The sequence below is a fragment of the Chaetodon auriga genome, chromosome 4, assembly GCF_051107435.1.
Source record: "Chaetodon auriga isolate fChaAug3 chromosome 4, fChaAug3.hap1, whole genome shotgun sequence".
NCBI lineage: Eukaryota > Metazoa > Chordata > Actinopteri > Chaetodontiformes > Chaetodontidae > Chaetodon > Chaetodon auriga.
Genome location: NC_135077.1, coordinates 3,445,851 through 3,471,688, shown reverse-complemented (window position 1 = coordinate 3,471,688; position 25,838 = coordinate 3,445,851). Strand labels below are relative to the sequence as shown.

Here is a 25,838-nt window from a genome sequence, read left to right as displayed (position 1 = left end):
CGTTCTACGCTGAGGAGGCAAGCTTATATACAGGAGCGCAATGGCCTCCATGTGTTGGGACGTCCGAAAGGACATGTTCTCGACCTGACCATTACTGGAAGGTGAGGGACAGCAGAGAAGCAGTTCCGACCAGGCCACTAATGGAAGGGTGATGAATGGTGAGCGGATGGATGAATGAATGGATGAATGGATAGGTAGGTAGGTATGAAGGCCAATAAATGACATAAAATGACTGATAATAGAAATACCCTATTTTCCTTAACTTTTTGACATTGCCACATGAGACTATTACCATGCCCCAGTGTTGTCCCTTATGTTTCCCTCTTTCCTGTCTCTCCTGGGCAGTGGCGTTGCTCGGGTCTCTTGGGGCTCCAAGCAAGAAATCCCTGAGGCCCCCACCCCACCCGTGCAAGCTGCAAAAACTTGGTTTTGCACACATAAATGCACAATTTCTGGGACATTTGAGATGAATACTGAAAAATAGATTAGTGGTTCTCAAAGTGAGGTCCAAGGACCAACAGAAGTCCCTGAAAGCCCAGGCCTATCAATAATTGTTGTAAATAAGTGCCCGGGGCCCCTCCAGTGGCCGGGGGCTTCAAGCAACTGCCTGGCAACCCTTCCTGCGTTCCTGTCTAGCCTTCTGTTGCCTAGTCCACACATAAACAGGTACTTTTTGAAAACAGACGCTTTTGGAAAACTTCTGCATCCCATATGTCACTGTAATCAAGTTTTACATAATAACAACAGTGCAAAACAAAAGCATTTCCAAACAGGATTTTATTTTCCTGAGTTTCATCATGTCTGACATCCAAACACTGTGAACTGTGTGACCAGCTCTTCCATTCCCAAACAGGTCTGTCTGTGCTCCTCAGACTGACACTCATCCTCTGTGGGCCAGTACTCGATCCAGGTGCTGTCACCAAGTACATAATGATACCTGAGCAGAGATACATGGTGACAATGTTACGAGGGGAATACACACACACACACACACACACACACACACACACACACACACACACACAGAACAAACTCACAATAGGCTCTGTTCATCTTTGACGGTTTCTTTGGATGAGCCCATGATCAGGTAGGTTTTGTCTGTCCTCAGATCTAAAGCTGTTCTGCAGTGTGGATAACTGAGGAATGTCCGCAGTTTTCCCTGAGGACCCACATCAAAACTTCCTGGAATGAAAATATACAGTAAGAGAAGAGAATAGAGAAGAGTGTCTGTCATTCACTGAATTAGTGAGCATACATGACCCACTAAGACAATGCAGAAGAGTGGAGCGTAAATAGAAGGCAAATAAACTGCACACTTCGCTCATTTTTTAAAGCTCAAAATTCATGTGGAAATATTGACAGGCTTGTGAAAGTGCTACATTTTAGTTGTTACCCTGATATCATCTCCAAAAGCAGTCACAACTCCAGGATCCTATTGAAAGTGATTAATTCAGCTATCCTCCTCCCTTTCTCTAACAGAGGGTTTGGAGGTGCTGCCCTCCAACGGCTGTGTTCGTCCTTCAGGCAGAACCCTCTCCTTTGTTGCTGGTAGCGCCTCCTCTTTATCCAGTCATTTCACTTGTGGGGTTCTGCAAGGGTCTATCTTGGCCCTGTATTATTTTCAGTCTATATGCTCCCCCTAGGTCATGTCAGTCATATGCAGAACATCCAATAACACTCCTCTGCTGAAGATGCACAGCTTTATGTTCCACTCAAAACCTCCAAGCCCAGTCTCTTCTTGCCTACTGCGAGACTACTGCAACACCCTTTACTCCTGTCAAAGCTCGGTAGCCTGCCTGAGGACCTCAAGTTCGATAGCTCAGTGGCTTCTTTTAGATCTCTTTTAAAATCAAATTTTTAGAAAAAGGCAGTCCATAATTATTTTCTCTCCTTTTTGGTTTTGGTATCAGTGGTTATTGGTGTATTTATATTTGAACTTGAATTGAATATTTCAATTCTATTTCTGTTTGTGTTTCATTTTCTTTTACTTGCTTGTGACATAGTTAAGAACGTATACAAATACAGATTATTATTGTTACTATTACAAATAAATTTGATTATTATTATTGTTGTTGTTGTAACACAACTACATGTGCAGCATTAAATTGTCTCGAAAGGATTTTTCTGCCTGTCCAGAAACACCACAGGGAAAAATGGGCGGAAAATAGGCATAAAGAAAAGAGGAGATTATGACCCACCCTCTTTTATGACTTCCACTACCCGCGCTGTGTAAATGTCAGTGGACAAACCGCCTGTAAATTCTTCCACTTTGACTTTGTACACTGTGAAGAGACGAGTTGCAGATTGTTAGTTCTCTTGCTTTCTCTCTCACCCTTCATTCATTCACCCTTTCTCTGTCTCTCAAACACACACACACACACACACACACACACACACACACACACACACACACACCCACACACACACACACGCACACACACACACACACTTACTCACTCATGAGCCACTAACTTACAAACACACAGTCTTACCAAAATCTATTCGGCTGTGCGTTGTGCTCTCACAAGGCTTATCAGTGCGCTCATCGTTGCTAATGTTGCCTTTTCTCTGCATAGTGCAGCTATCTGGAACGACACAGCGGGCACAAAGTAAATACACAACTCATGACTCAAATGAATGTACGCTTGAGTATGTCTGTACATATGTAGACGAAGCTGCTGTTAAAACATGTTTATTGTACGTTGGAACAAAGGCAGAGCCCCCCCCCCCGCCACCGGAGACCTGCAGGTGCTTTAATACACACTGTAATACATAATGTTACTTAGCTTGCATTTTTGTTTGCCGTAAACTGCTAATTCTACTTATTCTAATGCTTGCTGCCTCACTAACCATTAACTGAAGTATGATCATTGGTGTGGTTTTTCATGTGTATTCCAAATTTAACAAACGTATGTTAAGACAGTTCAGGCCATCTTGTTTACCGTGAACACACGTGCAGTCGTTATTCATACAGAGGGTATGTAGCCCTGTTTTCTGCTCTGGGACATAGAACCTCACACACTGTGTCTCTGCAACAGGAAAGAAAGACATTTGAAAAATGTTTGGTATGCACTGATTACAATATGACCGAACCAGCATGGGCATCAACGTGAGGAAATAACAAAAGACAAACAAAGTGCTTCGTGGTTCAAGAGTCTCGGACACTCACGTTCATAGTATTCATAGACAGACACAGCAGCTGGTTGTAAGACGCCCACTTTCAGCTGCTGATGGATCCTAAACGTGATCTCCTCTGGTCGTGTGTGAGACACCTGCGGAGAGACACCACATTGACGCTGAATTTTCTGAATGACATTTTCAAAGTTATGAGCACCACAGATGAAACTGTGTGCACTGATAAATATCAGGATTTTGGGAGAGAGAGCACTTGAAGTATCTACTGGCTCAATAACAGAGCTGAGGAGCACCGCCGGAACTTCAACGTTCCTGTCAATGAAACTTATTTGGATTTGATTTGTGTAACCAGAGAGAAACGGGGGCGGAGGGAAGAAAATCTCACCTTGTCCATGTAAATGATGAGCGAACTCCTTTCTGACAGGACTGTGTTCATCTCATATTTTGCAATGGTGCGAGCCTGTCCTCTGGACTGCTACACACACACACACACACACACACACACACACACACACACACATAGTTTAAAAGTCAGTGCTATTGGTTAGAACAAACACGATTTAGAAGATTGTCTAGTTCTGTGTGTTTGTGTGTTTGTGTGTTCTTACTAAGTCCAGGTCATTTGTGTTAACAGTGAAGCCAGTTAACAAGCCAATATCCAAGATTGTCATGGTTGCATCGCGCTCCTTGTCCTTATACCTGTACAAAGAATGGACAGACTATATTCATCTGTACTTTCTTTATACCTATACCTCCGATACCTAGTTCTGTCCGAAACCAATGCCCCGTGCTTAGATGGAGTCAGCTGGGGTACATGTAAGAAAGAGTTTAACATCTTCCACTCTAAAAATTGATTTTGCTTGGAGCACTTTTGCAATGTTCATTCAGAAATAGACACTGTCTTCACAAATCTCTGAATCCCTAAATTCTGCATTCAACTGGTAATGTTTTTTTTTTTTTGGTCATAGTATCCTTGCTGCTTACTGGTCCTTTCATTTTATTTTTACTTCAGTTTATGGCCATTATATTTACATTACATTACATCATGTTACATCATCTATAAAATCTGCTGCTGTCCAGTGAGGTAAGAAAACACATTGTCTTTTAGGGGGATTTTATTCCCGTACAGCTAACGGCACCACACTCTTGAAATAATGTGTCACAATGGCATCTAATCACCAAAGACAAAAACAAAAAATAGAGCAGGGAGAAATGAAATAATGGTTCTAAAAAGCCATGTGACAGTTATCAGTACACGATTGTACTTACAGAACCTCTATTTTCAGCTTGTATATCTCCTTATCCTCTTCATCATCCAGTTTCTCTGCAAAACACATGAGGAACATTTAGTTTATGTGTTTTTCACAAAAGAAGAAATATTTGTCAGACAAAAAGACAAATAAGCAGATAATAAAACCAGACAAACACAAGTGAGAGAATGACCGCTGAAATAAAACCCACAGACAGACGGACGATTTCAAAGTACCTGCTGGGAGGAGCTGCACCGACAAGTTAAACTTCTGGCAGTCGCTTTCCTTTTGTTTAGGCAGAGCGTAATACAGCGACACCATCTGTCACACGGATGAAAGTGCATCTTAAGCCATGAAGAACTGACAAGACCTGTCATCCACGGGGCTTCTTCACCCCTGACTGACGGGTCAGCCCCTCAAATATATATATATATATTTATTTATTCCAAAAATCTAAATGTTTAAAAAGTACCCTCCCAGACTGGTAACGCCCACCCTTGGATCCATTATTCAATAACCTGGAGAGCCTGTTCAATCAACGATCAAATTGATATTATACATCAATTCCTGGCAGATTATATATGTATTTGCTTCATGTTATTGTCCATTTTGACTCTGATGATGACACTTTGTTGTCACATTGTTGGTCTGTTTGCTCTATTAAAGGCAGCAAGTCACAGTCAGACTGGCCATCAACAGATAATAAAATGTTAAACAAAAAATGTTTGGGACTTACCGTCAGCGTTGCTTCTCCACTTCCTGTGGCAGTCACGTTTATGTCTTGGTTTATAGTTTTGATCTGTTGAGATTTAAAATATGCACATGTGCAAACAAACACATACCGAGGTAAGACACTCAGTAGGAATCTTCACCAGGACTATGAGGAACATTTGGAACAAACAGAAAGAAAAGTGAGGAATTCTGACTTTAGAGCCATTTTTATATTTTTAACGTTGAAAGATATTAAAGGAGTCACTTATACTGATGAATCCAGAGAGAATGATGAGAACTCTGCAGCTCTGTTTAAACTTATTAGCCCCTGCTTTTACACTGGTCCCATAGAACATTTACAAACCGCTAAAAAATAACAAAGAAATAAAAGTGCTCTGTAATTGCAGCCACAGGGTTCCTTACAAAACCACCGAGTGAGTTGCTGTTGTGGCCACTACCAGCAACACTGGCTTTGTAGGCCATCAAAAGCACATCGTCACACGCAGAGGGAAGGAGGCGTACCTCAGGCCTCACAGCTCCGCCTGTAGAAGAGCTGTGTCGTCCCGCTGTAATGAGGCACTCTGCGTTTTTGTTTGTGTGCATATGAGAACAGTTTTGGAAAGCAAGATTTTGAAACTTGGCCGGTCCTCAGGACTTGTTTGAAGGTTAAGACTTGGTTTTAAGGGTTAGGTTAGTCATAGGTTTAGGTCAGAGTCAGGCTTGGAGTTATTTAGTTGTGATGGTTAAGGTTATGGTGCATGTCAGTCGGTGTCTGTGTGTGTGTGTGTGTGTGTGTGTGTGTGTGTGTGTGTTCTCACTCCAGTTGTTCTCGTGACATAGTAGTTGTCCCTGTTGAAGTTGTACTTCTCAGGCTTTAATCTGCCTGGCAACAATATGTCCACATTCAGATTATACTCTGGTTCTTTACCGGCACTGGACCAGTACTCAGCCACAGCTTGGTACACCATTAGGGTAGCCTGGAGAGAGAGAGACATAATCAACAGCCTGAGCCCATATCACCGAACAAAAATCAAGCAAAACAGCACTAAAAAGCATTAATATAGTTGGACACATAAATGCATTTAGACAGAGAGAGGGAGCGAGTCCTGTGCTACCTGAAATGATCCATAGCCTGCGCCCACCTTCTGCTGCTGGTTGAACCATCTGACAACATGTCTGGCATCTTCAAAGGCCTTTATCAACAGAAGGCAAGAAAAGATCAAAATCTCTGCAGCTGATGGTTTGAATGTAGAGGTCCTGTTTCAAAATGGGCTGAAAATTTCCAAAACGTGATAAATTCTTACTACTGAAAAATAGCAAAAACGGACATAATCACATGAAGCATTTGAGAATTTTTGCATAATATGGTACAGTGTATAATCCCTGGCCTCACTGGGTCTCAGAGGCTGTGTTCAGTCCCGATCCCAGCGTGTTCACTGGGAGGCCGCTGAACCCCCCCTAGCAAACAGTAGCTAATAGCTACAGCAAAGAGTATAGTGGGCAGCAGTTAGTGGGTATTCTGATGACATGCTGCCGCCTATTTGTTTGGAATGACCTTTGGCAGGTGACCAGTTCATGCACATTGTGCCTTTAAAAGCTGACGTGTGTTGATAAAAGAACCAACTTGAGTAAATTAGTTTGAGCTTGAATAAACAATTATTTACATCTTCAAGAAGACTGGACTCATCTTAAGAAATTAGAATTCCTTTACAATGAGAAGCAAACCTTCAGCAAAAAGACAAACCAGTCTGTGACTGTAGTTTAGAAAGGTTCAAACTTCTGTCTGGATGTTAATAAAGTCTGTAGCAGTTTTTTGTGAGGATGGAAATATTAGATTAATATTAGATTGATTTCAACAAAAATTTGTTCAATTTTGTAGCACCAAAATTAGGTTGATTTATTGGTTGTTCAGAGAGAATTCATTTTACGATTAATAGATGGTCTGCCATTACATTTGCTAAAGATTTTTAAGGTGAATTCTAATGTCTGCTAATCCCATGATTTTTAATCCAGTGCCATCATCAGGTCAAAATGTTAAATTGTGTTTACGTATGACAATAAACCTGCAAAAATAATGACACCCCCATCAGCCTCAGCTGCACTTTGTGTTTACCTGCTAAACATTAGCATGTCAACACTTGCAAGTGCGAGCATGTTAGCATGCTGGTGCTAGCATTTAAAAAAAAAATTGCCACTGTATCTAAATACAGTCTCACAGAGATGCTTGCAATTGTGTGTAATTTATAGTAATTGACTCAAAAAGCATGGTTAAGCACACATTAGTGATACATGCTCACCTCGGCCTTGACCAGAGCAAGAAGAGCGTAAGCTGTGGCCTCCAGTGTGTAAACTTGTCCCTTGGGTACTGGCCAGTGGGACAACGCTAAGGAAGGCACATGCACACATGCACACATACACACATGCATTGTGACAAGCAAGACTATGACATCCTAAAACCCTCTTGTGTGTTCATGTCTGTCTGTTTTTGTTAGGTAATTTGGACCTTAAAAGCACACATACACACACTAACGCATCTACAGTAAACACACAGTAAATCTTTTTCTGATCATTTTTAGGAATTTTGTGTGAGGAAACCTGTTGAGGCAAATTTGTAGAGGATCTCCCGGTTCAGTCTGTTTTCATTGGCCAGGGCATACGATGACATTGCAACAGCATATGGGTTGGTGAGGCGGGGCAGACGCATCTCCAGGTAGGCCACCGCTTTGTCTATGCTGCCTTGTAGATTCTGGACAAAAAGAAAAGACACCGAATGAGGAGAACTAACCATATCCAGACTACTGAGCACAAAAAACTGAATGGACTGTCCAGAGTAATAGGAACACTGTAAGAGTCACACAATTTAAATTCTCTTTCAGAGTCACATCATGTTTGACTGAAGTGATGTTTTAACCTGCTGGTGGACAATAGCTGATTTCCTTGCACACAACTGCTTATACTCAGTAGCTCTCCTGAGTCCTGATTGTTCCCTCTCTTACACTCTCCAGTGGTTTACTGCATCAGGAAAACTGACAAGTGCTCTTTTTTCAAAATCAAGAAGCAGAAGTCAGTAAAGGATGAAATAAAGAGAAGAGAAAAAAACAGTTTATAGAGGTGAGATACTCACATCAATAGCGGCAGCACATTTCATTTGCGTCTCCTGCAAAACTATGAGGCAGAAAGCTGTCATGGAGGCATCTGAATCTGTGCCTAGCACATCACCCTACACACACACACACACACACACACACACACACACACACAGAAACATGTCTTTTTATTGCTTTTGTGTAACCAACATGTTCTCGATACCAAGTCGTCACATATGGATGCTTGGTCAGTGGCCCTTGCTTCAAACCTTGACACTCTGAACAACCTTTGCTTTTGCATGTGTATGACTCGGCAGTCAAGTTAGCAATAACAAATATGCAATGTCCGGTACACTTCTTCACTTCCAAAATAAGTCAGTTTTCACTGTTGGTTGATGGGTTGTGAATAAGGACAGGTTCTTGATAGAAGTCTTTTACCCTGCAGATTGAAAAATGACACTAAAGGGTTACTGAGTGCCTGACCAAGCATCCGTATGTGATGAGTTGGGAATGAGAACCTGTTGGTGGAGCACCAGATTTAAGAACTGCTGTTACTGATATCAATGCACACACCGTCATGGCTGTGAAGAATACTCCTCCAACTTCCCTAAACATGCCATCAGATTGCTGTGTGTTGACAATCAGAAACCTGACAGCGTCACAGATGATGCTGTCTTGCACTGGCACCAGATTGCTGGCCATGGCAAACACCTTGGCAACAAAGGCTGTCAGCCTTAGAGAGGAGAGATGGTGTAACCGTTTCACATTTGCTATATGTCATTCTTTAGTATATAAAATACATTGCAAGATGTTAATGTTGTTAAAGAAGTTTAACATAATGTGTGAATCCATGGATGTGTGGGTGCCTCACCAGGTGCTACTCGGGCGATTGGGATACATAGAAAAAGATCCATCGCTTTTACGGAAGGCAAGCTCGTCCTGGTAGCCTGAACAGAAGAAAAACACACAAGCTTTTTAGTGACTGTCATTCAACTCTGCTGAACCTTGTCCAATGCAAACCAGTTTGATGAGTCTCATTAAACTGAGCTAATCAGTTAAACAAAAATTTCTGGTATCTGTATTAACAAATGCAGCCTACCCTTGTTGATGTATCTGAGAGCATCATTACGTTTATGTAAGCCCACAGTTTCCCACTGGTTGGTTTTGTCCAAATATATGGTTGCAATGACAGGCTGGCTCATTTGGGCAATTTTTGTCTCTCCAGGGCCTGCCGGCTGGAAGATCAGAGAACCCATACCGTTCGCACTAATGGCGTTCTCCACTAGTGCACTTAACTGCTCTTTTCCTGTGTGGACACATATAAAGGTATGCACTAAGTGGTCACTTGTAATTACAAAGCAACATCTTTCCTACAATAACAGCTGACAGTGACAAATTAGAATTTACAGGCATGCTATCACATTACAAACAGAAGGCAAAGTCAGTGATAGCACGAATGCAGCTGTAATGCAGTTGTCCATTTCTTTGCATTTGCAACCGTTGGACTGATGTGGAGATGAGGTTCTGTTTATGACTCTGGGGCTCATTTTGTCTTATGTTTAAAAGCTCAGAGCACATCTTTTTGCATCTGCAAGGCAGTTTTCAAGGCTGAATTATACTATTTTTCACCAGCAGTGAACAAACATATTGAACAAAACAGTCTTGGGGCAACATCAGAATCACAGATTGATTATCGAGTATGGCCCGATAACTACTGTTCATGATGTTAGTGAGCTGAAGATGCTAATTAATGGTCTCATATTGATAATAGATTAATCTGTTTTAAACTGCAACCTGTCCTGTTCAGCTACATGACAGGATTAGATCTCACCTGTCACAGAGATGTGTGTGCTCGTAGGTTTGTGTGGAGCCAAATCTGTCAGAGGAATTTCACTGTTGATTGTTTCCTGTTGTTTACCATCTGAAGGACGAGACGGTTGGCAACTTAGCGGATTAACAAATACGAAACCTGATTTTTTTGCTTGTTGCAGCTGTTTCAGTGGGAAACTTACCTACACCTTTTATAGCAGGGTCTAATGCTATAATCCTTAAGGACTTTATCAGTACACCTACAGGCTGGAAAAACAGCAGTTAATAAACACATCAGGAATCACAACAATTTTTAAATAAACCTGTATGACAAAACACAGGGATGGAAGTCGAAGTGCTTTTCAATACTCCAGAGTGTGTTTCTTGCTCTTATTTGTATTTTGTAATTGATGTACACAAAAAATGGAGACAAGAATTAAATAATTATTATTTTCATCCTCAAGGTAGTGGCTACATACAACTTCTCAGCTGAATATCAGCCCAGTGTTATTGCAACTGGCTTACGGTGGCCAAACATACATGCAAATCAGACAGTTACAGGCCTGAAATGAAAATGTAAAAGTTACAATTCTGTTATTAAATTGAACATTTTACTGCAATAAGACAGCATTTCAGAGAGTACAGAGTGTGTTTCTCTTACCACCACCTGCAGCATCTTCATGATTCCATCATTGAGCGATGAGTCTTTAACAGCTGCTTTAACCTGAACGCGATGTTGTCCTGCCTTCGTGGGAGTAATGATGAAGGGTACAGATCGTGCAGTGTGGGGCCCAACTTTGACGTTCTGATGATACACCCCGAGCTTAGAGGCTGCACTGCATACATGCTCCTCCTCAATCAGATCCACGCGCACCTGAAACAGGTAAAGATGGAGAGTTGGAAAAAGAAAGTGACTGACATTTAGATGCTGACAAATTAAAGCAACAATCTGAATAAATGGCAGGAGAAAAAATATGGAATGCAGGTGTTTCCAGGGTACATAGGGGACCTCAACCCAATTCAAAACCTATGGAGATTTTGGACCAATGTATTAGACAGGACAACCACCATCGTCGAAACACACAAACAACACATAGTTCAAGCACAAGGCCCTGATGCAGGGATGTTTTCACCAGCAGCGCTGAAGGTGGCCCTGTCTTTCTGCTACCCTTTCTACAGTGAAAGACTCCTTGACTTGCACATCTTATATATCATTCTTGGTGGGGTGATCAGCTCATCCAGGCCCTCCAAGGGCCTGGATGCACATGGTGCTGTTTGAAGCAAGCATGTGACGTCATCGATACAGCTCCTTAGTGTGGAGAGCCTCCTACCTACAGGCAGCCAGAGCACTGCTTGCCTTTGAATGTTGATACGAAGAGCATGGGGGAGATAGAACATCCCACTGCAATTCCTTCATCCAGCTCCTGCCAGTTTTACAGCACAGGTAGGCAACCTCCGGCCTCCGATCCATAAGAGCGTTGGTTAATTTGATGTTTATTGTCTAACCAACTGATGCGCCTGATAATGTAGACCACAAAATCATTGAGCTGCAAAACTGTGACCTACTACTGTGAGCAGTTCTTTTCAAAACAGACTCTTGCAAAGGCTCAGTTACGACTGACACAATCCTGGAAAACTACCACCTCACATCACTACCACCTGACATCAGACACCTTGCCTCGCCTTTTCTGGGAAGCAGAAGCAGTCTAGGACAAAGGCAAGGAGCTGGTGTGGCACTGACCCATATGTGGTTGCTCGGTCTAGCCATACAATATGTCTTCCTTCTTTTAGTGGCTGGATCTGTTCCCAAATCATGATGACATATTCCATGTAGCTCGGGAAAAGTGGCATCAACGTCTCCATTTTCCATCAAGCAGATGGTCATTCTCACCATCTCTGAAAAGAAAATCTCCCCCCACACCTTCAGCAGGGCTGTGCTCCTGAACTGGCTGGTCTTGGAGGTTTGCACCTTGGGAATGATGACAGGCTATGCTCTTTGCCACTCTGATAGTATGATCAGTTTGGTTCTACCCTCTCTACTCATTTTTACACAGCGTGTGCAGTTTTCCCTTTGGCCCCAGTGACGCCACTGATTTTGTCCATTTTCTTCCACCATGCTCTGCCTTCCACAGGTTGGCAAGCCTCCCCCTGATCTTGTCCCAGAGGGCCTTCCTTAGGACTCTTGCTCCTCTGCTAGCTCCTGGTGGTCTGGACAGTGAACAGGGACATCTTCCTGACACCTGCTTTAGGAGTTGCTAGCTTCCCATGTGTTGTCCTGCCTTCTCAGCCAGGGCCAAATGTTTGCCCTCTCAGCCTCCCTTCAGTTACCACCCTGGTAGCTTTGTGAAGTCCTCCCCCCTGTAGTCCAAGTTTTTTGAGTAGGTGTGTTGTTGAGTCTCCCACAAAGCCTCTAGTACTGGCATCCACTTGGTGGAGCCTTGTGCGCCATCTGCTTTCCCTACACTTCACAACCAAGTCTGCATATTTTGCAGGCTTCCTTGCAAAGATACAAGTGAGGGAGACATGGATGCAGATGAAGAGACTTGGGATGTAGCCTATGTCAGTTTGTGTTATGCTCTAATTACAGGTGTGGAATCAGGTGCGCAGGGGCCTCTCCTCTGGCCAAAGAGACTCTGCAGCCTCACACTTTACAGTTGTTATCAGGTTGTTAAACTCCTTTGCTCCAGTTCCTGGTCTCTGTGTTTGTGTCTCTGCTTAAGTCGTCTGCATGACAGATAATATAATATAATAATGAGTATATGTGGAATCCATAATAGGAAAAGGCATAATTTAAATAAAAACTACACTGTGTATTTGTGAGGCGTAAACCTTGCCATCTGTCCTTAAACACAAGAGCCAAGTAACGCGGACTCACCATGATGAGATGTGGGCTGTCGTTATGGAGGATAGCCTTAATTTCTAGCTGCTCTCCAAGAACAGCAGAGTGTGGCAGGCTGAGATCAATGTAGAATTCTTTCCGGACAATGATCTCTAATGGATCAGCCACACAGACACCTTAAATCCAAGAAAAATAAATAAACATGAAATAAAACAACAGGTAAAAATAAGAGGAAAAAGATAGCAAGGGAACAGGTGACGTGATGAAATCAAATAAATCTCCATTAACCTACTAAATTCCCAAAGAGCAGAAAATTCTTTTTACTCTTGTAGTCTACTAAAGCTTCATGCTGCCTGCCTGAGCTGTGGAAGATTACCCATGGACCAACCAACCATTCTGCCCTTGACTCAACAAGCCATACTTGTATCCTGTGGTAGTAGACGTGACTATCAGTCACAATCCAATATTTCACACTGAATCATATCAATATTGTAAAAATCCATCTATATGACGTGTTGTTACAACTCCTCAATAAGATGTAACCCAGTTAAAAAAACATATAATAAGTTAATAGGTTTTGCCATAAATGGTGTTAAAATCATTTAAATATGGTTCCGTTTAAAAAGATGTAAAAGCATTTAAAAAGCATGTGATGTGTTCTTGTTTGTTTAAAAAGTACAGTGTTTAATTCATGTTACAGCATTAGTTGTTCATTAAGAGTAGGAGTTTAGTTTTGTTTTCATTTGTTTGTGTCAAAGCTATATGTTACTGGGCACTGTTGTTAAAACCAGCCTTTATGGGGTTAATTCTAACAAGTTGCGGAGGAACGTAGCAGTGTGTTTCTGCACGGACAGTTGAGGGGGACGGACGGTCCGACAGAGGAGACGGGTGAACACGAGCGATCCAGAGACCTGTAGTGTTTATAAGTTTGCAGTGCACAAACCTGTGTGTATAAGTATCCCGCGATTGTTTGCGCGACAGTCAGTGTTGGGAGTAAAGCTGCACATTGGAGAAACGGCTGAATGTCTGGGACGAGTTTCAGAGACAGTTTGAATTTGTGCTAAAGCTAAAGCTAACGCTAAAGCTAACGCTAACGCCAGGGGAGCCTAGAGTCAGCGCATGAGTAGTGCACAGACGTTTTCTAGACTAAGTTTAACTTCTCCAGTTGAACTGTGGATGTGGAAGTCTGTTGTTTTCCACAAAGAAGACACAAGAGGACAACCAAGTTTGAACTGAGAGCGACCGGAGTTTCATCTACTTCGGCTACGTGCGAGGGGAGGACAGTGACTGTGCGGAGAGACATTGTTATGGACCACACCTGCACCCGTGACTGTCGGAATAACCGGTAAAATTGAGGTAACACAAGTTTTATTTTAGCTCACTGAGGAGTGAAGCGGCCAGTCACAACGTACTCTATCGTCGAACCAGGCCTGCAACTATTTATTTGGTTTTAAAGAAGTTTGCCGGCTTTAGGGGACTGCTTAAGGTGTGTGTGTGTGTGTGTGTGTGTGTGTGTGTGTGTGTGCGCCCCCACAGATTATTACTGAATCCTAAGGGACTGAGAAAATTAAAATTGTGTTTTCTTTCCTAATTCTATTTTGGAAAAAGATATATATATATATATATATATATTTGCATTTATGCAATAGAGATAATGTGCCAGTTTGCATTGTTTATTGTTGCACTACTTGTTTGCGTTGTTCAGTCACTAAATAATAGAGAGTTATTTTTCTAAGTTTGCGTGTGTGTGAATTCATTACTCTGCTTCCTATTAGACAGAAGGTATATTGGGTCAAAATCTTTAAAAGGTAATAGAGGTTCATTTTATGATATTTTAAAAACTGCTTAAAAAGGTAAATTTATAGTTTGGTGAGTTTACAATACTGTTTTGTGTTTCCTGTTAAAAGAGATCCAAGATAATATTAAAACTGAGTTAATCAGGGTTAAAGGAACTTAGATATTAAAAGAACCCAAAAGCCTTCCCTCACTGATAAGATTACTGAGGGGAGCGCTACAAAGAGCTGAAAGATTCATCAAACAAACAAACAAATGTTCGAGTGTTGATTTCGAGATTTGAATATTATAATGTCGTAAACGAGTATGGACATTTTGGACAGTTGAGGCAGACAGGGAATGTGGTGACAGAGAGGGGGGACAAAGGACTGGGACAGCAGTTATCTGCTCAAAGAATGTCTGTTTAACCAAAATGAATTTAAAGACGACGAAAGAAAAAGCCAAGGCACACAGAGAAACAAAAAGCTCACCGTGAGTTCGTGACAGACTGATGGCAATGATCTGCCAGGTGGTGATCGAGTGTTGCAAAGGAACATGTAGCACAGATGATGTGGTGTCACTGAAACAAAGAAAAGAAGAACTTCCGCTAAAGATGAAGTTTTAGAAGTGATGATTGTGTGTATATATTTCTGTCGTCTCACCAGTCCGGTGTGTTTCGAGGGCAAGAAAGTTTGATATTTCGCCACAGCCAACTGCCAGGGAACGCGGTGCGAGAAATGATTTCAGTGCTGTCAAAATATCTGTCATCCTCTGCACCTAAATTGGCATTAAAAAGGTTACCATTCTGATTGACCTAATTATCAGTATGACCATGGATAGTGACCACCCAGGGCTGCGCCAGTCCATTTCACCGATACAGGAAATGGAAGAAAATGACAGTTGGCACATATTTAAAAGTCAGACATCCACAAAACATTTTGGAGAGTCTGAACTGGCACATAGAAGTTCACTGAAGATGCGGTTATTGGGTAATTTGAGCGATGATTCTTACCCAAGTCAGTTTGGACGTCCATTGTAGTGCTGGCTCGTTTCCTCCTGCTGGGGGCCGGACACCTTAAATCTGTATAGTAACAACATTTAACAACAAATCTTTAAACTGAACTGATTACACTGAAATGCTGAATGAATCAGTAGCTTCATCAGTAGTAGAAAAATAAACAGATTAATAATTTTTAAAACCACAATTGCACATTCTTATTGCAATAGTTTTCATTATAAAACTTTAAGAGAAGTATCTTTGGTGTTTGCTTGTTCGACTGAAGCACATTCAGTTGTGTTTGCTATTAGCTTGCCCTCATATTGCTTAGAAATGCTTGAGTGGAGAGTGAAGGAGTATCACCTAGTCTGTAGGGAGTCCCGGAAGCAGTGGACTCAAACAATAGCCCAGCATCATGGAACACACCCATGCTGTCCTCCCCTCCACCTGCTGTGCAGCCTGTGTCGTACTTCTCTACAGTGTCCCACACCTGACCAGAGAGGAAGTCATCATCCAGAAGTACAACCAGACAAGGCTTAGATATGCAAATTAATGGTGAACTCAATGGAAGCGCAAGATACAAATAACATTTACTGTCGATGTAACAAAGTTGTTTTTGTTTTTGGTACTTTATCAAGTATTTGTAAGTCAGTAATTGTGCTTTTACTTAAGTATTTTATTACAAGGTTGAACTTTTGACCCACAGGGAAAGAAACCTAAACGGATATGTTTGAGGCAGTTTTCAGGCTGTCAATATCACCAATATCATATTTGTTGCAGAGTCAGGTTTTACATCAAGGTGTCTTTTCCCACTTTTTCCACCAAAGTCTATGATTTTCAGATTTTACACATATCCATTATCTGTAGTCTCTTGTCATTTGTAGGGTACAGAGGGCTGGAGCCAATCACAGCTCGCAGAGGGAGAGTAGCAGGGTAAATCCTGGACAGATCAGCTTTGGACAAACACATCTAGTGTACACGTATCAATGAACCTAAACTGCATGTCTTTGAAATGTGGAAGGAAACCAGAGCAGCTGGAAAACCTACACAGAAAGACAGAAAGAATAAAGAAATCACCTTTTTCTGGTTGAGGCGGTGCTTGTTGTTCAGGACATAGAGGTCTTTGTCAACTGCCACCAGTCCCACCGTGGCCTCTGGATCTCCAGTGACCTTCAGGCCAAACATCCTGCGAGGCTCATACGAGGGAGCGGGTCTCGTTGATTCCAGCTTCAGCTAAATGTGACGGGAGGCCAATGAAAGGCATTCAGTTTTGTATTTCTGAAAGCAGTTTCATATGTAAAAAATGTGTCTTTTTCCAACTTAAATTCTGCGACATCAGCGTTGTGTCTCACCGAGCCCATGCAGGAGTCCTTGACATCCACCCAAACAGAGTCTGATACCACTTCATTGGTATTTGTATGGTAGTAGGCGACGATGCGGAACGATGGCAGCATTTCTTTGGTAATAGGAACAACGAAGGAAATCAGTACTTGACGCTTTGTCTGGTATCGGCCATGTTTCACCAGCTGACCTCTGCTCAGGATCTGGGAATGCAGATTTACACGTCAGTTCTTATGAAGTGTGACTGTACACACTGCAAAAACGTATGCTTGCTTTTTGTGTGACAAAATATATCGATCCTCCATGCAGTTTTTTTTGTTAATGAATTTCACTTCTTTGAAGCCTTTTTTCTTAATTGTCTTAATAAGATATGACAACTTATAAGATTTTATCACTCGGAATAAGTTCACGGTTGAAACTAGAATTTCCGGCATTGTTAAGCTTTGTGATCGGCCTGACAAAGAGAAAACAGATTTGCTGAAGACAAATGTACCTGTTTCCAGTTTGGCCACATGACTAATGATAACTGTGGGTTTGTGAGACTTTTGAAATGTTTTTACTTGTTTTAAAAATCTTTGAAATCTTCCTGTTCTGTTGGTAGATAATGTTGCTTATTTCAAATAATGTTTTCCCCACTTCATCGCTTTTCCCTTGTTGTTGCAGTCTTACAACACTGACCGCTGAAAGCAACACAAACACTCAATATGTTCACAAATGCACACATACACAGGTGCAAAGCATCTCTCACCAGGTACGTGATGTCATTTTGTTCGCTTTCCTGTCTGTTGAGGTTGAGTCTGACTTTCAGGTTTTCCCCTAATGTTACTTCACTTGTGCCCAGACCTGTAATAACAATGTTCCACAGTGAGTGCTTCTTTGAGACTCGGGGATTTCTCGTTCATTGTAGAAAGGCAGCACTAGCACCACAATCGCCACTGACTTCGCCATTTGATTTTATTTCAGGATGTTCCTCACCTATGTGGATATAATTGTTGCTTTTCGTGGTCTGTGGGAGAGCAACCATCGTGGCTGATGCCTGCCTTTCACTTGAAATATGAGGATCACTGGTCCTTGCCTGCAATTAAATTCACACAGTTCAGCACACACACAAGTTATATAGAGTTATAAAGGCTCTACAGTAACCAAGCCTGACTGAGCTTTATGTTTCACAATGAAATTGACTTATGAAGCTTATAAAATAAGTAACAAAAAGACATAAACCCAAATAGGCCAACATCATGTGACTGAGTAGAACTGCTGCACTGTGCACAAGCCCTGTCACCCATTCTTGCATGCTGCTCTTGCAAAGGTATTCATCTGCCAAAAATTGCTGCAGAATTGAAATGAAAATCAATCAATGCTAAAGACGTACTGTAATTGTCAGTGCTTCACTGGATTCTGTATTGACGCTAAGCCTTGCCATGCCATTGGCTGCGGTGAGATCTTGCATCTCACCCGGATTCACCACCACTGGAACACCTTGTGCCGGAGTACCGTCTTGATTCACAACTTCAACCTGCTCTCAGAGACACAAATAGCTGAATGATCAGAAATCATTTAATTAAATCTGTTTCATTAAAATGTCTTTAAAAGCAATCTAATACTCTTTTGGATGGATAGAAGATTGCAGTAAAGTTCAATATGTCATACTGATGTACCATAAAAAATTTGAAGAGCAGTCATATTTGTGGGTTTTTTAAACCTTGCTATCATTTTACATAAATGTAAATTTAAATAGCTACTTTACCGCAATGTCAAAGGGCATTCTTTGGTTGTAATATTTGGGCGTTTTCTTGAAGTGGATGGTGTAAGGTGATGTGACAATCTGGATACCTCTCAATTCTGCCTCCACCATTTCTCCACCTGTTGTGAAAAATACCAAAAAATGTCACATTTTGTCCTCTCCTGAGCCTTACACATAATATCTCCGTACTAAAAACAACTCAAGACTTTTATGTTCATCCAACCAGAAAAAGTTATCAGAGATGGAGACATCTTACTATACAGTAAAGCCGACCTGAAGGAGGAGGACATTCATCATTGAAAATGTGTTTACTAGCCGATATTAAGGAGTTATTGACACCAACAACTGTACTGACATGAATAAAATTATTAAGAATTGATAATAACAGGGCGCCCTGCTGAGATCAGGGACCAATGACCAGCTGTGGCATGCCCAGGCATTGGTGTCAGTGTCACTGAAATAGTGCTGAAGGCGCTAACTGTATTCATCTCAATCTCAGCTGGTGTTTGCGCTCAGCTCTATGGGCTGAACATGCCATTGACACAGTTTCGCACCAGCCTTCTCCAGATCCCTGTTTTGCCAGAGAATGCCTTGATTTTGTCGCTTGGATAGAGACATATTTGGGTTGAAGGGCTCAATAAGCTGAACACATACGCAGAGTTAAGGCAGAGTTATCATCGTAAATTAAAACAGAAATGAAATGAAATGAATTATTATTAGCATTATACAGTTAAAGAAAAACTACGACTAAACTGAAATCATAACTTTGGATTACAAAATGAATAAATAAAATGAAAATGAATGTGAAAAACCAAGGGGCTTCAAAACCTCAAATTTTTGTTAAAGTAATACACTATATGACATTAGTGATGCAAATCATCTACTTCCTGCAGCTTGACTGCCTGCATCTAACCTAAGTTAACCGCCAGAGCCCAGGCCTGATGCCATTACTTCACATCACAGACTACATTCCCCTCCTGCCACCTCACTCAACAGAAGCCAACCCCCAGTCCCCCCAGCCTCTCCATAACAACAGATCAAGTGAGGACGGAGCTCAGGAGGATGAAGAAGAGGAAGGCTACAGGCCTAGATGGCATCAGCCAGAGCGCTCAGGGACTGAGCAGATCAGTTGTGCTGGGTCTTTCAGCATTATCTTCAACATCAGCCTCCTTCTGGAGAGAGTTCCAGCTCTGTGGAAAACCTCCTGTGTGGTTCCAGTCTCAAAGACTGTGCATCCCAGAGAGCGCCATCACCTCCACCTCCATAACCTGGTGAACAGCGAGCTAGTCCCCTGACACTTTGCATATTGATCAGGACTGATGAGGCATCGGTGTGGAGGATACAACCATCTACCCGCTCCATCAATCTCTTTCTCATCTGGAGAATACAGCAGGAGCACAGTGAGGGTCATGTTTTTGACTTCTCCAATGCGTTCAACACGATCCAACCATCACTGCTCAGGGGGAAGATGGAAGGAACTGGAGTAAACTCCCACCTGGCTGCGTGGACCATCAATTACATCAGCGACAGACCACAGTACGTGAGGCTTCCGATTGAACGTCGGACATGGTGGTTTGCAGCACGGGGGCTCTGCAGGGCACATTGCTTTCTCCTGTCCTCTTCATGCAAATAATTCTAAAATCCTTCTCTGGCTTTGTCATTGTGGGGTATGGAGAGTAGATAGATGAGGGGGGAAAAAATGATTCTAAACCCTTTAAACACAAAGCGGCGGCAACAACAACAAGTGAAAACCAAAATATGAACGCTTTCTGAATGCTTTTTACAGACAAACATGTTCTTTCTTACCGCTCGCCGTCAGCACACTGACAGCTACAAATATGGAAGTCCCCACCAGTTCCAAGATGTTCACGAAGGTCTTTGTGATGTGCTCTTTCGACAGCGTGACCACTCCACTACTGCTCTCAATCTAAAGTCACATAGTGTAGAAATGCATGTTGAAATACAGTCAGTAAACAGTAAAAGGTTCTTTTTTTTCGGAAAGTGTAAACTCTGATGTCATTAATGTATTTGTCGAGGTGAATCCGTTGGGCTGGAATACTGTAATTGCTGAATGTGGAAAACAGTAAAATCCCAGAAAATTTTAGAAGTTTTGGAGATGTTTTTAACACTGTTCAGGCCAAACTGTCTTTGTTTTAGTTTGTGTTTGCAAGAGAAAGAGAGCATAAAAGTCAGACACATGCTATACAATACAGACTGACAAACCAATAAGCCGACTGACAGACAGAGATGCATCCAAACAATAAACATGTGTTCACCGGCACTTTCTGAACAGAACTTGGAAAGCTCTTCTTTTGACCCTCTTGCACGACCCCAAATACCGCATAGGCCGTCCCATTCACCTCTTCATCAAACCGATATCTAGGAACACAAGAGAGGGGCAAGTTTCGGTAAAACAGGACAATTAAAAATATGATGGTCAAAATGCAGCAACAATAAATGACTAACAGACAAGAGGAGCACCAACCCTGTCTGTCAGCCACACCCTTTATTTTCTCCTCCAATCAATCGACCAATCAAACCTGATCTCTTGAGCCACCAGACAAAAGCCTTCACATACGTAGCTTTGATGTTGACGGTGAGTTCTTGACTGTCCACGTAGAAGAAGGAGGTCACAGGCGTCAGTTTCACCTCAAAAGTGGGCAGCACTAAAAAATTCAACAAGCTTTTTTTTATCAGTTAAAAAGTAAGTGAACGTTATGTTAGTTTTGAATAACAGCGCAGCGAATGAGGGACTCACCGTATTCTCTGACCTCAAACTCTGCAGAGAAGCTCTCCTGTGGGTTGCTGTGGAATTTGGCCACCACCTTCCACACACCAGGACTACACACAGACACACACAAGAACACGTTTCAATTATCAAGTAAACAATTCAAGTATTCACAACATTTAGAGAGTGCAGGTAAGTCTATATATAATGCATACAACAAATGCATTGTTTGGAATAAAATATTGGAATGTGTCATTTGTCTAATTGTAAATCAGGCCAGCTTGGATCCAACCAGCAAGTGTTCATCATCAGTTGCCACCCTTTCTTTCCCAGGTTTTTAACGCTGCCCTGCTTCTATTGACATTTCCCGTTCTTCATGAGTACTTTATCTTCTGCATTAGACCTACTTGGTTAATCTGCAAACAGCATAATTTTTATAAAATAAAGTTGTTTTTGAGAAATCCTGTAAGCCATTGTTTTACTGTTTTACTGCATAAGATTTCAGTAAATATAAGGAAATAGAGATAAATAGCCAGCTAGCATAAAATAACATGATGCCGTGGATTATATTTCCTTCTGTCCTTCCCCAGTTTTCCCTAATAAAATACCCTAATAAAATACTCACCTGACAACTTCACCAATGTAGTAATCTCCACTGTGGATCCCCGATTTCAGATAGCCTGGATAATGTGGTAAAATTATGCCATCGGGGGTCTGAAAATAAACAATATTGAACAACCTTTAATAGTGAGCTATGCCAGTTTACAAATTAATGTGGTAAATCCATGCCATAATTTCGTCTACAATCCATGAACCTGGTCAAAGTCTAAAATGTCTGTCTTCCCCCAAAGGGAGAGGCCGTGTTCAATGTACAGCTCAGCTGCTTGTGGGAGGCGTGCATTTATTTTTAGAGTAAGTGGCAGGTTAGACTATAGACTGTATAAAACGATGGACCTAGGTTCTGTAACGTCAACCACAGGTGTCTGAAGAGGCACTGTGAAGCTCAGTGTCGCTGATTCTGGCTGTCTCCATCTTGGCAGTGTCTGACTCACCGCTAATACAAAAACAGGCAAAGAGGCTATTTGTGATATTTGCTCAAGAGGCTTCATGCTCCCAGTTGCAGCTGACTATATATTTTATATTCTGTGCGTGTCAAAGATAAAATACAATACCACAAATTCAATGGAAACATAGGCATCAATTTGGTTTTCAGCATCCCTCTCCACAGGCTCCATCCCGGGCGTCACTGCAAAGATCCTGTAATGAACTGACGTAGAGAGAGAAAGGGGCTCATTTCGTGTATCCCTGGCTAGACTTCATTTAGACATATGAGAAATCTGCAAATAGTTTTAAAATATTAAAAAAACGTAAACGTGGTTTAAATCATTTAAATGGGGTTAAGATGATCAGTTAAATGTATATAAATATAATAAACATATATAAAATGCTTGATCATAGTTTGTTTGATATGTACATGGGCCGGCACGTCAAACAAGCTGGTTTAGCAGTCAGTCTTTGCTGTCTTTACTTTCACTGTCTTAAACCAGCAGCCAGTCTATTTACATTCCCAGAAAAAAGCAGTGAGCTGCTGGTGCTCCGCAGTCAGAGGGAGGCAGATCATCATCATCATCATCATTGAGTGAACAGGAATACTGTAAGACTGCATCACTGTCCATAACCATTGACTGATGACCAGTTATCCTTTGGGTCTTTTGTCATCAACCGCCGCACCGCCAGTTATTTTAGTTTCGAAATAAGGGAACACAGATGGGAAATATTAAGTTAAAAGTACAGGTAACAACACCACCCGCAGCACAACCACACAAGCAGATTCTCCACCTACATGGGATGGGTGTTACGTTTGGTTGTTAAAGTTGAAGGAAGGTGTACGCTTTTTGAGTCATGTGACTATTAAACCACTTTTTGACTTTACTGCTGTGTCCTTATGTCAGCTGGCCTCACAGAGGTCGGTGTGTCTCTCAGCACTGATGCAGTATTGAACTCACCTTTGCTGTTGGGGGTGTAGACGGTCTTGTCAGTCTGGATGAAGATGAACCCGGACTGCAAGGACACCAAGACGACTTTCTCCAGCAGTCGGTCAGGGAACTGAGCTTGCAGGTACACGTACTGCTTAATGTTGGGATCCGTACTGAAGTCACCAGCAGGGATCTGAAACCGTCATGTAGAGCCACAAGCAGTGCGTTACAAATAGTTACAAAAGTCAGAGTAAATACGTTTGAATAGTGACACTAGTGATTTGATTTTGGCCTTTAGTTGGCATAATCTGTAAGTATAGCTACAATTAGAGTTCCATGTTAACTGTGCTGACAGGTTTGATAGATATCTTATTTTCATATGTCTTGCTCACTTCATGGCTCATGCTAACAAGGGACTAGCTAACATGTCTCTCGCTAACGTCCCATTCTGTCAAAAATGAAAGCATTTGTAGTCACTCTTGTGTCTTTAATTGTCTTTAAATACTTTCTTTTCTGGGTGAATCATCTTACGTGAACACTATATTACGTAACGTAGTCAAGTCGCATAGTTTCCCTTAACATTTTTGCCTCCTGTTTCGCCCATTGTCTATGTATAACACATGGTGAAGGCAGAAGATATATGATGCATATTTATAGATCCTTGATCTCGTTTGTTGCCTGATAGAAAATGAGGCAGAGTAAGAGTTTATTCACATACAGTAGCATTATTTCATTTACCGTTATCTGACCAAGCTGCTGGAAGTGGTTTGCACTGGTGAGGGTCACAGACGTGGATGCCAGACTTTTGGTTTTGGTTGGATGGCTCATCGCAGTGATTTCCACTCTAATGTCCGCTCCTGTGCAGTCTTGACACTCCACAAAGATATTTTCTGCTGTTCCTACCCGCAACAAGTTGGGGGCAGACAACACCTGCCTGCAGAGCAGCGTCCAGAGACAAAAACAGAGAATATTCTGTAGTCACGGCACAGAGAGAACCACACGCTGTTAAGGAAAACTACTGCTTTAGATCCTGTGTGCTAAAGTTTCAATTCACCCAGAATTTGCTCAGAGATGAGGACATGAGAACCAGCACGGACTCCACACACATCGAGTGGTGATCTAGTGATTATGTCACTGTGCAAACAAAATTTTGGCCATCTTACTGAATTCATTTGAAAGAAAACATTACCTTGACTCATGTAACACAAACTGGAAACTGGACTGCAGCTCAGGTGAAATGGGTCTAAATAAATGTTCGTAACCATACATACACATTGCTAAATTTGATCATTTAAATTCATTATAACTGCAGATTACCCCTGAGATTGTTATTGCTCACATCACAGTTCAATATCAGGAAACTGAACGAACAGACAGACTGTAGCTGTGGCTCTGTTTTCTGTCTATCAATCCAAGCTCAGAGAGAATGTGTAAAGGCAACGCTGGTCTACTTACAGTGGAGCTCCATTAGCCAGAGAAGGGAGAGAGGCAAAGGCCAGAGAGGCCAGCAGCCAGTGCAGAGTCCTCCTCATCCTCCTACCTGATCCTGATCTGCTGATCAACAATGTATACTGTCACCCTATAGCGCTCTCCTTCCTCCTGCACCTCCACCTTGCTACTGTCTCACCCGTCCTCCTGCCAAATGTGTTAGCAAAAATGCACCAGTGCATGATTTCCCAGCAGTAGTTGTTTGTTGTCTCTGCTCTGAGGAAAAAGACAAACAGTAGAAAATCAATGAGGGTTTATATGTTTGACTAACTTCTAAGTGCACAGTTTACTGCACAATAAGAGAAAAACAGCTATTCTGCATCTATGAAGTATTCTAATATGACACCTTTGCTTTCTTTGTCTATTTCTTGTTTGGGAAATTTGACATGTCATGCCTCAGAGACTCAAGCTGCCTGGCAAAAATAGATCTGTTGCGTAGACATAGAGGAGTGAGGGAAAAGGGCCACACATGCGACGCTCTAAAGCACAGCTTTATCTGAACCCTGAGCTCACGTGACTTAAGAGTTAATTAATTTTGTTCAAAATATTCACTAACTTTAGGTAACAGCATGGGCATTCATGAAAGAACAGAATTCCTGTGACACTCGTGAGGTGCCCTACTTTCCATGCAACCAGTAGTTGTCATTCTTAACCTGACAGATGCTTGTTTAGCTGCACAGCTGGACTCAGTGGGTGAGTAGTGTATTAAATGTTGGCTGTTGAAGGTGAAAGTTTTGAAATGGGCCACGGATGATTAAAATATAATGCATGCATTTCATGTGATGTTCAGTGGGCCGCACAAAATGTTTCTGAGGGTCACCACTGGCATAACAACCTTAAACACTGATAGCAAGCCGTGATTTTGCTGAGCTTCTTGCCAAATGAGAAACCATAGATGGCTTCACACCATGACTCAGGTAGTCACCAGGAGTGTGTAACGGGCTGGTTTAGGACCCAGGAG

At 41.9% G+C, this 25,838-nt stretch overlaps 1 protein-coding gene across 1 annotated transcript; it reads right to left on the bottom strand.

Annotated features, from left to right (window-relative positions):
• Positions 1 to 795: 795 nt before the first annotated feature.
• LOC143318980 (complement C3-like) lies at positions 796 to 24,921 on the bottom strand. The gene is made up of 42 exons (XM_076727525.1): positions 24,845 to 24,921; positions 24,128 to 24,323; positions 23,420 to 23,582; positions 22,586 to 22,680; positions 22,039 to 22,127; positions 21,444 to 21,526; positions 21,264 to 21,351; positions 20,962 to 21,064; positions 20,492 to 20,612; positions 18,689 to 18,804; positions 18,314 to 18,457; positions 17,917 to 18,016; positions 17,690 to 17,784; positions 16,953 to 17,144; positions 16,678 to 16,833; positions 15,964 to 16,090; positions 15,616 to 15,684; positions 15,266 to 15,380; positions 15,095 to 15,183; positions 12,867 to 13,006; positions 10,653 to 10,865; positions 10,195 to 10,258; positions 10,014 to 10,103; positions 9,282 to 9,488; positions 9,054 to 9,129; positions 8,756 to 8,915; positions 8,221 to 8,316; positions 7,692 to 7,842; positions 7,394 to 7,479; positions 6,212 to 6,289; positions 5,915 to 6,073; positions 5,122 to 5,184; positions 4,622 to 4,706; positions 4,405 to 4,459; positions 3,744 to 3,834; positions 3,521 to 3,610; positions 3,170 to 3,272; positions 2,943 to 3,029; positions 2,493 to 2,585; positions 2,199 to 2,282; positions 1,038 to 1,182; positions 796 to 937 (listed from the first exon to the last, which is right to left on the bottom strand). Exons 1-42 carry the CDS (start codon positions 24,919 to 24,921, stop codon positions 796 to 798), a joined length of 4,776 nt encoding a protein of 1,591 aa, XP_076583640.1.
• Between the last annotated feature and the right edge of the window lie 917 nt (positions 24,922 to 25,838).